This window comes from Xenopus tropicalis, chromosome 6, assembly GCF_000004195.4.
Source record: "Xenopus tropicalis strain Nigerian chromosome 6, UCB_Xtro_10.0, whole genome shotgun sequence".
Taxonomy (NCBI): domain Eukaryota; kingdom Metazoa; phylum Chordata; class Amphibia; order Anura; family Pipidae; genus Xenopus; species Xenopus tropicalis.
This window is the reverse complement of record NC_030682.2, coordinates 125,553,598-125,565,747: the sequence shown is the minus strand read 5'-3', so window position 1 is coordinate 125,565,747 and position 12,150 is coordinate 125,553,598. Positions and strand designations below refer to the sequence as shown.

At 39.4% G+C, this 12,150-nt stretch overlaps 1 protein-coding gene across 2 annotated transcripts in view; it reads right to left on the bottom strand.

Moving 5' to 3' along the window:
- Window positions 1–12,150, bottom strand: part of cpne3 (copine III) — a 35,440-nt gene that overhangs the window by 13,308 nt on the left and 9,982 nt on the right. For both annotated transcript variants that reach the window (XM_031903323.1, NM_001008000.1), the window contains 10 exon segments: window positions 11,697–11,876; window positions 11,115–11,189; window positions 9,687–9,758; window positions 9,253–9,336; window positions 8,672–8,761; window positions 5,310–5,408; window positions 4,331–4,417; window positions 3,779–3,838; window positions 3,274–3,407; window positions 2,313–2,367 (listed from right to left, as the gene is read on the bottom strand). In XM_031903323.1, the coding sequence (XP_031759183.1) occupies window positions 2,313–2,367; window positions 3,274–3,407; window positions 3,779–3,838; window positions 4,331–4,417; window positions 5,310–5,408; window positions 8,672–8,761; window positions 9,253–9,336; window positions 9,687–9,758; window positions 11,115–11,189; window positions 11,697–11,876 (936 nt within the window).

The window sequence follows — 12,150 nt, the reverse complement described above, 5'->3', positions numbered from 1 at the left end:
GCAGATATTGCTCAAGGTGAGCGAATCATCATACGCTGTGTGCAACAGCATGTATTTTCTGCAGAAACCAGATGCATTCTTAATAAGGAAAACATTTCCAAAAATAGTCCTATTGCCAACCTGAACCCAGTAATTGACAGTGATGGCATGTTAAGGGTTGGTGGCCGCTTGAACAAGGCCACAATACAAGGAAATGAACAAAATCCTTTGATAATACCTGGTCACCATCACATTGCCACATTGCTTATTCGCCATCACCACGAGCAAGTCAAGCACCAAGGCAGACATTTTACTGAGGGTGCTATAAGAGCTGCAGGACTTTGGATTATTGGTGCAAAAAGACAGATAAGTAATGTGATTCTCAAGTGTATCCAGTGCCGTAAACTAAGGGGGAAAATTCAACAACAACAGATGTCAGCATTGCCAGCTGACAGGTTGAGCACTGATCCTCCCTTCACTCATGTTGGCCTGGATGTCTTTGGGCCATGGACAGTTATGGCACGGAGGACTCGAGGTGGTGAAGCATATAACAAACGGTGGGCAGTGTTGTTCACCTGCATGAGTGTGCGTGCAGTACACATTGAGGTCATAGAGTCTATGGATACCTCAAGCTTTATCAATGCTCTTAGGCGATTCCTTGCAATCAGAGGGCCAGTGAGACTGTTGAGATCAGACTGTGGGACTAACTTCACTGGAGCCTGCAGAGAGCTACAGTTTGACACTCAGCCTGTCAAAGACTATTTAGCCAGCAATGGTTGCACATGGATCTTCAATCCTCCTCATTCTTCCCACATGGGTGGATCTTGGGAAAGAATGATAGGCATCACGCGTAGAATATTGGACTCCATGTTGATGGATTTGAATTCCACAAGGCTCACTCATGAGATCCTTACTACATTCCTCGCAGAAGTGTCTGCCATAATCAATTCAAGACCTCTAGTTCCAGTGTCTACAGATCCAGAATTTCCAGTCATCCTTACCCCAGCCACTCTTTTCACCCAGAAAATGGGGAATGCTCCTGTTCCACCTGGTGACTTTGCAGCTGGGAACCTCTACCAGAGTCAGTGGAAGCGTGTGCAACACCTGGCCAACTACTTCTGGAACAGATGGAAGAAGGAATACCTCACCCTTTTGCAAGGACGCAGAAAGTGGCAAAGACTGACTCCTAATCTACAAGTAGGAGACCTTATCCTACTAAAAGACCAACAAGCTCAGAGGATCGATTGGCCATTGGGACTTATTACAAAGATCATTCCCAGTGATGATGGTAAGGTACGTAAGGTGGAAGTGAGGGTTGCCAAGGATGGTACCACAAAGACTTTCAGTCGTCCCATCACTGAACTTATACTGCTCTTACCTTTTGAGCATTGAACTCTTAATGTGCTTGAAGTAAGAGACTTACAAAGGAACCTGCTATGACATACAGTTTAAAATGCCAAGTTTGTTGCATTGCATGCTTGTTTCTCTTTTTTGTCTTCCAGGTCACAGGAAGAATCTTCAAGCAAAATTGCACTTATGTTATTTTGCAATTTCATAACTACTGTAATGTTTATGATATAGTGGTACCTAAAGATACCAGACGGGGAGTGTGCTGCCCCAGCAGTTAATAATGTATATCATGTTTTATAGTTAATGGGTTATATGTGTTTTCATTGTTATGCTGCCACCTAGTGACCAAGGTAACATTACAACTTGTTTACTTCTAAGCCTGTATACCCTCCCATTCCCTTCCTTATGTGTGATGTCAGTTCCTCCCATCATGCCATTCATGTTCCTGCTTTCTATGTGTGAGGAGCTACTCCAGGGGTTGGGAAAGCATATTTCTTTTGACCTCCAGCATTTGTTCATCCACCCCCAACGTTTGTTAACCCACAACAAATAAACAACCCTTTGTGGATCCCAAGTGTCTGGTGAGTTCTGCTATCTGGCAAAGATTGCCCACAGTGACTGTGCCCAGCTCCATACAGGCCCAGGGAGAGGGGTCTCAGGGGAAACAGCCATTATCACAGCAATTGGAGTCAGAATAATCATATACAGCAATATGGAGCAACCTGATCATTTTGGTGAGACTATTCCGTGAGTTGGGGAATATCTGACTTTGTCAAAGGACCTTAGATTGTAAGCTCCACTGGGGCCGGGACTGATGTGATTGACTCTCTCTGCATAACACTATGTAAAATACTGGTGCTGTATAAATAAAGGATAATAATAATAACAATGCTCTCTAGCCCTCAGACTTTAACATTCTTCACTGTTTCTTCAGATGGCAGTATGCAAGAAAAATAAATGTATAATTGGCCAGTGCTACTCACTTGTCCTGTGGGGGGGATCTGAGCTCCAAAACCAAATGCTGGAAACATTTTATCACTAAATACAAAATAAAAAAATATATTAAAAGATGATAAATATACATAGAAAAATCAGGTTCGCGCATTAGCAAAGATGCAAATCAGCATTGTATTTACATACATAAGATGCAATTTTAAGCTTTTTCCCACAATGCTCCATTTTTCCCCAGAATTCCAGTGTCATTGCATTGGGAGCAGTTGGACTGAGTGACGCAGAGTGCAACTATACAGTAGTGTTAAGAGCCATTTTGACACAAGTACCTTTAATAAAAGGGGTTTTATGTGCAACTCACTCCAAGGAAAAGCACAGGTTGCACTTGTGGGTGTAAATCAATAGCACTTATGCCCCGTGATTTTCCCTGGTACAACCCCATTAGCCCCAATGCTGCTCCCATTGCAGCCAGTTCTTCCTGACCCAATAGGCCTAGCCTTAGGAGGAAATGTAGCAAAAGTCGTAAAAGCAAGAACGATTGCTCCAATAACTTTTCACAATGTAATAGTTCTAAATATTTAAGACCTGCTAAAAGTTTCCACATTCTTTTGATGCAAAAATAATGGTGCAGGCTGTAACTTTCACAACATTTTCCCCACTGTTGGATAGGGTTGCTACATACTTTCTGGTTTTGCTAAAGCTATATATAGAAAAATTGTTTGCACAGAGGAATCATTTTTTGCATTGTGCCTATTTTTTTTTTACTGTTCACTATTAATGTCCTTTTGTATATTGGTACGTTATAAGTGCAGAAGATCTATTTTGTTATCTGTATGTACTATGTGGTCACACCCTCATTGCATGCCTGCATTCTAGTTTTAAAATGTTTGTCGATCTGCACAACTTTCCCTTTTGCATTGTGGGACAAAAAAAAATCAAGGCAAACAGGTTGTACATGTAACTGTGCCAGCCTTACCCATAATAATTACTTACGTATCATAATCCTGAATAACACACCCGACAGACCAGATAGCTGTGAGATACTCATTAACACCATTAGGGCTAATGAAGTGCAGAGAGTCTGGAGAGCGAGGGTCGCCATTTGATCCTGTGAAGTCAATTCCAACCTGTGAAGTACAGAATGAACCAACCAAATATTAATTTTAGTGAAGCAAAGGGGCTGAATGAGTTACATGCAGAGAGATCCATCTCTATGTATCCACATGGAGTCCTGAGACTATAGAACAAATATATTTGTTTGTTTTTTAATGTTAACAACAGTTACCACCAGTTGTTGGTGAACTACACCTTCCAGCATTGTAAAACTACTGAAGGAATTGTGCCATCAATTCACTATTTAACAGTCCTGTTGCTATGACAGGCTTCATGCTAGTAACAAGTGCACCAAGAAACAATTTCCCAACAACCACAACTTGTATTTTTGTATGATATGAGCAGGGACAAACAGAGAGACAGTTGCAAACAAGGGCATACTTACAACAAAGTTCATCTGACAGCCTCCCATGATGTAGTCCAGAAAAGAGTATTCCTTTGTCATCTAAAAACAGAAGCTGCCATTAACAAAGAATATGGATCATACTCTGCCCTTTAGTTTAACAGCTCCAGTTATTTTTAGGGATGATCAGTTTATAATTATAGTAGAACCCCAATTTTTATGGTTGCATAAAAACAATGTAATTGTACACTGGAGAGCAATGATCTAAATATTGGGACATTTTTTCAAATCTGCTTATAACAGTTCAGTTATATGGGTGGTTGGCACTGTTTCATATAAATAAAGCTTCCCATAAAAATAATTTTTTTAATATTGTGTACCATTGGATAATACTATACTGCCCTCTGGGCTCACACACAAACTATAAAAAAAAAAAAAGCTCTGTCTTTTACTCCCACACTACTTCCTGTTACAGTTAGAGCCGCATTGCTTCCTATCAGGTGATCTCTGAGGGAGCACACAGCCCATCACAGAATGGTGGCTTGAGGGAAACATGTTAAAGGGAAATAGTTATATGTTTATATATGTACAAACCTCACAGTGCTTCACACTCACTATCCCGGAATTCCTGTAGCCTTTCTTTTTTTTCTTCTTCTTCTCATTTATGCACTCAAATTCCATCTACAGAAATAAATAAGCGCTGTAGTAATACATGCCTTCCCTGCATGGCACAGCAGCACTTCCTACTACATTGTCAGAGCCAGAATATTCAATCAGAAAAAATGCATGTAACCCTTACACTTCCCAATAACCTTTGCACTAATCCTTAACTAAGAAGGGGAACTTGAAAAATATTCCCTGTTTCCCTGTAATAATAAAACAGTAGCTTTTACTTTAGATCGAAATTATGGGAAGACCCCTAAACCCCTTTCCCTGAAAAACCCAGGTCCCGAGCATTCTGGATAACAGGTCCTATACCTGTACAGGACAAGCAAATGCCTTTCGTATATAGATGAGCAGTCCACAGACACAGAAAAAAATGCCGTAAACAGTTATAGGATCTATAATCTGTAAACCTGTTATCCAGAATGCCCTGAAATACAATTTACCACTATATCCTGTTTAAATAAATAATTCTTCATTTCTGGCTTCTCTGTTAAAATAAGACAGTATCTTGAACCTGATGGAAACTAAATAAATCCACACTGATAGCAGAACACTCGTACTATTTTTGCAATTCATATTAGCTTTAAGGCATGGTGCTCCATGTCAAGGAAAAGCCATGATCCCTTAGAATAACCCCTTACTGGTAGTTCTTGTGTACCAGGGATGTCAGACCTGCAGCCTCCATCTAGTGGGTACCTAGCTGAACATACCTGGTCATTACAATAAAATCCTGAAATGTACCAATATGGCATTCCTATTATACCTCGATGCTGCCAACTGCTCAGTTGTTGCCATTGTATATTGTCCCTTAATACAGAAATCCCTTGGGTGTTTATTCCTGGTGCTTAATATTTAATGCTCTTTAACCCTATCAATCCCTTGTCCTAATCATTATGACAATAATTACCGGCGAGGAGCGAGAAGCTTGCTGGAGTTTGGACATGGTTGTTTCAAAGATCCCAATGAGGTCGTGAGAGCCATCATCATCGTAGTCATAACATTCAACCTAAAACACAGGGAATGCATTATTAGGCCAGGAACCAATGGAACAGAGTTGGAACAGTCTGCATGTACACCAGTTTTTCCATGCATTAAATGTGTTCTGAAAAGCATGAAAACCAATGGAGAATGTACTCACAAAACCATGCTGAATAGTATTTAGTAAGAACAGATATACATGTTTACTCGACCTTAGATCAATATAGTCATAGTAGCTTACAAAAAAGACTTCACTCAAGAAAAGCTCCAGACAAATTCAATTCAAATTTAAAAAAGGCTTATAGTACTGGATTTAAAAGAAATATCAAGGTATCCTAACTGGCTCATTAAAGAAGACACATAACATACCAGAAAATCCCTCTAATCTTGCAGGCAGTAATGAATAATATGCGGAGCTGGTTTCACTCTGGGCAAAAAATGATTATTATCTTTTAAAAATGGTCCCTTTGCTGGGGCTCCCTATAGATCTGCTATGGTCTCTGTGTTTCCGATGAAGGGTGGGCATGTCCTAATTGTCTCTGCCTGAAGCACAGTAGGATAGGATAGCCAATCACAGTGCTGCATTAGGTTTCAGTTCCCTATTAGGTCAGCCAAGCTGCTGATTGGTTCCTATCCTACAGTACAAAGTGCCGAGTGCTGCAGGCTCCCCTGTTCAGCCTGGGAAGGTAGGCAGCAGGAGATGGAACAGATGGGTGGGACTAGTAGGGATTTTGGAACAATTTTAAATAAAATAGCCTCAAAACACAACTTTAAGCACATTTCTTTTATATTTAAAAAAGTATAATGCACTGGCACATTTTTATTTTTTTACACAATATGTCCCCTTTAAGCCACATTTCATTCCATAAATTTTACCTGCCAGAGTTTGACCTGTTAATTTTAATGGGTTCAACCCAATCCAAGGTGGTGAAAATGATGGTATAATCCTGTGGCCTAAGTCTGGGTTTAATGAAAATACACCGTTTAACAGACAATTAGGCGTCTGTAATAGATCATTGCCACAATCTATTCATGGGATTAACAGGCCACTTTACTGGAGCTTTATCAATCCACCATTTATTAGAAAACACTACTGTACCATAAAACACGCTCATTCACACAAGTAGCAAAGGAAAGGGGTTTATCACATGTAAAATTATAATGCTCTTTATAATACAGTACTACGCAGCCAAACACTTTGAATTAAAACAAAGGTACTCATTCAAGTCTTTCTAAAAGAGTAGAACTGGGCAATAAAACAAAGATAAACTGCAAGCCCATATCAAGTGTTGGTTATGCACAGTTTACAGTTTAGACACCATCACACACCACACGTTAAGACCTATTCTGTGGCACAGTGTTCTATTCATGGACAGCTTCAATGGCACACTGGATATGCAAGAGGAGTAAGAACATGAGCTGAACACCAGAAAGTGCCAGGGAATAAACAAGAAAAACTCTTAACAATAAAAGCACAAGGCCACCACACGTGCTGGACCTTCTACTGGGTTAAAACAAGGGGTCTGGTAATTCTAGAAGATCCTTTGTGGAACTGTACTGATGCATCTCTATGGAAAGAAATTATGCGGGCTGGTAGTTCCCAACCTGTGGGTCTGGAGGGATGTTATGCAGGGAATGGGGGTTATGCTGAAGCCAAGTGGGTATTACACTGAGGGGGTCAATTTATATTTACTGACCTGGATTCCCCTGGAACTGTTGCAGGGTGAATGTTATGTCCATGAACTAAGGAGGGCTAGACCATATAAGGCCTCTACACATGACCCCTCATTTTTATCAGAAGAATGTGCAGTATGAGAACAAAGGGTATTTTTTGGTAAGAGACTATTCAAAACGTTTTATACCAGCGTGTGAACGATGAACGAAATTCTGAAGAATGTAGGGATGCATCAAATCCATAATTTTATGGTTTCAAAGGAATGCTAAATCCTCCTCAAAACAATTTAGCCAAATAAAGAACCAGATCCAAACCCTAATCCACATATTCACATCTGAGATAAATCACTGCATGATCTGTGAACAATAAGTTGTTGCATTCAATTATCCAGGGTGTTTTACCAAAATAAACTCAAATCCTTTTGTCGGAATAACGATCTGAATCGTGGATTTGGTGCATCCCAAGAAGGAAGTGGAAATATTGGAAACAAAGAATATAAGATAAGAATTGTTCTACTTACATAGCTGCTCCCCATTAAGCATGTCACTGAATATATAAATGTAACAATACTTAGCTTTCCTCATCAGCACCATATTGTTTATAAAGAACAAAAGATTATGCAGATTTCCATGTTATCAGGATTATAGGGAAAAGGAAAAGGGTTTCTTACATCCACAACGCAGTGTGTAAAGAACACTTTCTGGATGGAAAAAGCCATGTTTTTAACCAAAATGTATTTTTTTATGGCGAAACTTCAGCTGCACTCTGAGTTGTATCCACTGCTTTTGCGCCATTTGCATCAAGACGGACACAATTTGTAATAGACAACATTCCTTCTAATTACTCTCTGGCTATGTGGGTAAAAAATGATTGCGTGCACAAATATGATGTGCACGGGAGCAAAAAAGTGCTAAACTGCTTATTTTCACATAAAATTCTCTGTGGGTACCACAATTTCTCAAGTCTATTAGCCTCACAGTGATAGACTTTTTTGTTTGACATCGTATTACATATATCTGTCTGTGTATATTCTTTGCACTGCAGGTTCTAACTCCTAAAATAACACAGAAGTTGATGAACATATGTGGTGAAAGAACTGGCTTCACCTACACTGCTTTCTACTGCAATTCTGCAAATGACTTTGGTATTGTACTTTATTTGTACATGTATGCTGGTAATTATGGTAAGAGGAGTTGCTGTTGCTTGCAGAAATTTTATAATCAGGAATACATTCAAATTTCAATATTAACTACAACAAGGAAGTCCCTTTCTACCCTTTCATTACACTCTGTAGTGCTGTCAAGGGCAGTTTTAGGCTGTGCAGGGTTCTTTTTTAATAGCCAACCTTTAATGTAGAAACTGATTTATCTTTTATCTGTAAATCTATCACTGTTAGTAGCAGTAAGAACAATAATAAAAAAATGAAGTGAAATCACTTTAATTCTGACCTGACATACTACTCTCCCAATTCCATTCTATCCATAAGGGTATTGAGGTAGCTATTAAATCAAAAGGAAACAACAAGGTATCCAAGCCAATATGATTGAAAAATAATAGCTGCACAGCAGACATCTCTGTCCTTAGTTGAAGCTGTAAAGTAAATGATTGATACTCACCCGGATTGGTTTTTCCATGTCACCATTGCAGAGAGACTGAAGGGGGATCTTGAAGGGTCTCCAGACAGGATTCAAATTGTTCTTAATCACCTTAAATAAAGACATGTGTATAAGAATAGAATTAACTAGCCCTCATTCTAAAACAACAATACTTTGTGACCTGATCATGCTAGACCCTTGGCCAGAGGGCTTAACAACTTGCCCTCATAAAGGAGAAGCAAACTGCACTTCTGTAGCTGCTACACAATTCTGCTTGTACAGTGTCTGTGTATAAGCACTGTATTCAGGTACTATCGTGGAGTACAAATGGTGCCATAACTCCAAAAAGCAGGTAGACTTATGGATGCAGCTTCTTATAAGATGCCATTTACACAATGTGCTTAAACTCTTGTAGGAGCCAGCTATTCCAAATCATGAGAAGAAACAATTAGTACTGGCTACTGTTTACATGGGAAGAAACAAATAGTTCTGGCTACTGTTTACATTCCTGTTGCCTTTGTTGGCAAAACGTTCAGCCTGTAGCACAATGCCTGTGCCATGTCCTATGAGCCACGGAAATGCAGACAGGCCATGCTCCTTACTTCTGTTCTGTGAACCATTTGCCATCTCCCATTCTCCGTCTGTTTGTGGAATTCCAGGTAAGGGTCAGACTTGCCAAAAAAGTCCTGCAAGATTGACATTAAAGCCAGCGTAAGATTAAAAGTACAACTTTACGATTACAAGGATACAAAGGCAAATAAAATTAATTTTCAGACAAATCAACTGTGGGACTGCCTCCTAATGTACCATCAATGCCCTGATGGTGCAGCAGATTTTGCCCAACCTATTACAGGGTTGTGGGGTACTAGGATTGTGAATTAATGTTCTGGCTTCAAGTTGTTTCTAACATTTCCCATGTTTTTTGTTGGATGCACATGGATACACAAGGGAAAAGGCATTACAATAAGTACTCAACCCAAAAATGATTCTACTAAGCTATCACTTGAATAAAATTAAGAATGTTTCATATTGATACCTTATTGTCTAATTTTCTTGCTTCAGCTTCAAACAGAATCACTCTGTTATCCTTCACTTCCTCCGCTGATATCTACATTAACATGAAAAGAGATGAAACACTTCATTAAGACAACTTGAAAGTAACAAAATGTTTATTATTGTTTATTATGTAGTTTTAACTTGTTTATTAATGACCTGGAGGTGGGCATAGACAGTACTGTTTCTATTTTTGCTGATGACACTAAATTGTGCAAAACTATAAGTTCCATGCAGGATGCTGCCGCTTTGCAGAGCGATTTGACAAAATTAGATAACTGGGCAGCAAACTGGAAAATGAGGTTCAATGTTGACAAGTGCAAAGTTATGCACTTTGGTAGAAATAATATAAACGCAAACTATCTACTGAATGGTAGTGTGTTGGGGGTTTCCTTAATGGAGAAGGATCTAGGGGTTTTTGTTGATAACAAGTTGTCTAATGCCAGGCAGTGTCATTCTGTGGCTACTAAAGCAAATAAAGTGCTGTCTTGTATAAAAAAGGGCATTGACTCAAGGGATGAGAACATAATTTTGCCCCTTTATAGGTCCCTGGTAAGGCCTCACCTTGAGTATGCAGTGCAGTTTTGGGCTCCAGTCCTTAAGAAGGATATTAATGAGCTAGAGAAAGTGCAGAGACGTGCAACTAAACTGGTTAAGGGGATGGAAGATTTAAACTATGAGGTGAGACTGTCGAGGTTGGGGTTGTTTTCTCTGGAAAAGAGGCGCTTGCGAGGGGACATGATTACTCTGTACAAGTACATTAGAGGGGATTATAGGCAGTTGGGGGATGTTCTTTTTTCCCATAAAAACAATCAGCGCACCAGAGGTCACCCCTTTAGATTAGAGGAAAGAAGCTTCCATTTGAAGCAGCGTAGGTGGTTTTTCATGGTGAGGGCAGTGAGGTTATGGAATGGCCTAGTGATGTGGTAATGGCAGATTCTGTTAATGCCTTTAAGAGGGGCCTGGATGAGTTCTTGATCAATCAGAATATCCAAGACTATTGTGATACTAATATCTACAGTTAGTACTAGTGGTTGTATATATAGTGTATGTATGTGAGTGTATAGATTGCTAGGTGTGGGTTAAGTGTGCTGGGTTTACTTGGATGGGTTGAACTTGATGGACACTGGTCTTTTTTCAACCCTATGTAACTATGTAACTATGTTAAACCTCAAACCACATTGTCTAGCCTTTCTGAGCCTAATACACAGCAATAAGGGCTCTGGCACACAGGGAGATTAGTCGCCCGCCAGTGGAGAAAATGTCAAGGGACATTACCCTTGACATTACCCTTAGTTGCGGGCGACTAATCTCCCCGTGTGCCAGAGCCCTAAAGCAATAGCCGTAGGGCACTGGATGCTCTTAAAACCTTACTTCATAATGATACTAATAAAACTAATAATGTTCATACCGTGATGGATCCTTTTCCTGCCGGCCTTCCATTTTTTAGTACTAGGGGCCTGGTTAGGTTCTTTGAGGCAACAATCTTGAAAAGATAAAAAGAAAGATGTTACAGTTTGGGAAAATGTATTTTGACAAAGTATACATAATTTGCTGCAAGAAATGTAGTGAAAATTCCCCTTTTAAATTGGGTATATAGGATTAGGCCACAACAAAAATGCTAGGGGAGGAGTTACGGATGACTGGACAGTCAGCCTGAGAACAATGGATGTTTAGACAAGTTGAGCCAGTCATATATTTATAAGAGTTAGGGAAAAGATAGTAAAAGGGAAATATGTATATACTGAATATAATTTTCCATTCAACAAACACAAATTGAACTGTAGGACCCTACGTATCAAAGCTAGAAAAATCCATTAGTAGATTCAATGGATTTTCTTCATTCTATAAAAGCCATTGAATATAGTGCCCACTTGGGCAAGAAATGGGTGGGTGCAATTGTTTCTTCGCATTATGACATTTAAATTGGGAAAGGACAACCTAAAAGAACCAAATGATTCATTCTGTATCATCTGTTGTAGCCTCTACTTACCTGTCCCAATGTACATTCAAATTCTCCCAAGAAATCATCATCGCCCAAGTCAACAGTTTTATTGTCGATGTCATAAATTCCAAACTTCAGCTTCTGGACCACTTCAAAGTAGTAATCGACAAGAAACTTTTGGGAGAACTTTGGGTTCAGGCAGTTTTTAATCCTTTCTGTCCTGCCAATCTAACAAATAAAACAGGGCACTTATAATTTGCAGAGATAATGAATGCAAAAGCAATCCCTCATTAAAGGAACAGTAACGCCAAAAAATGAAAGTGTATAAAAGTAACTAAAATATAATGTGCTGCTGCTTTGCACTGGTAAAAGTTGTATGTTTACTTCAGAAAGTCTACTATAATTTATATAAATAAGCTGCTATGTAGCCATGGAGGCAGCCATTCAAAGGAGAAAAGGCACAGGCACATAGCAGATAACAGATAAAACACTATTGTATTCT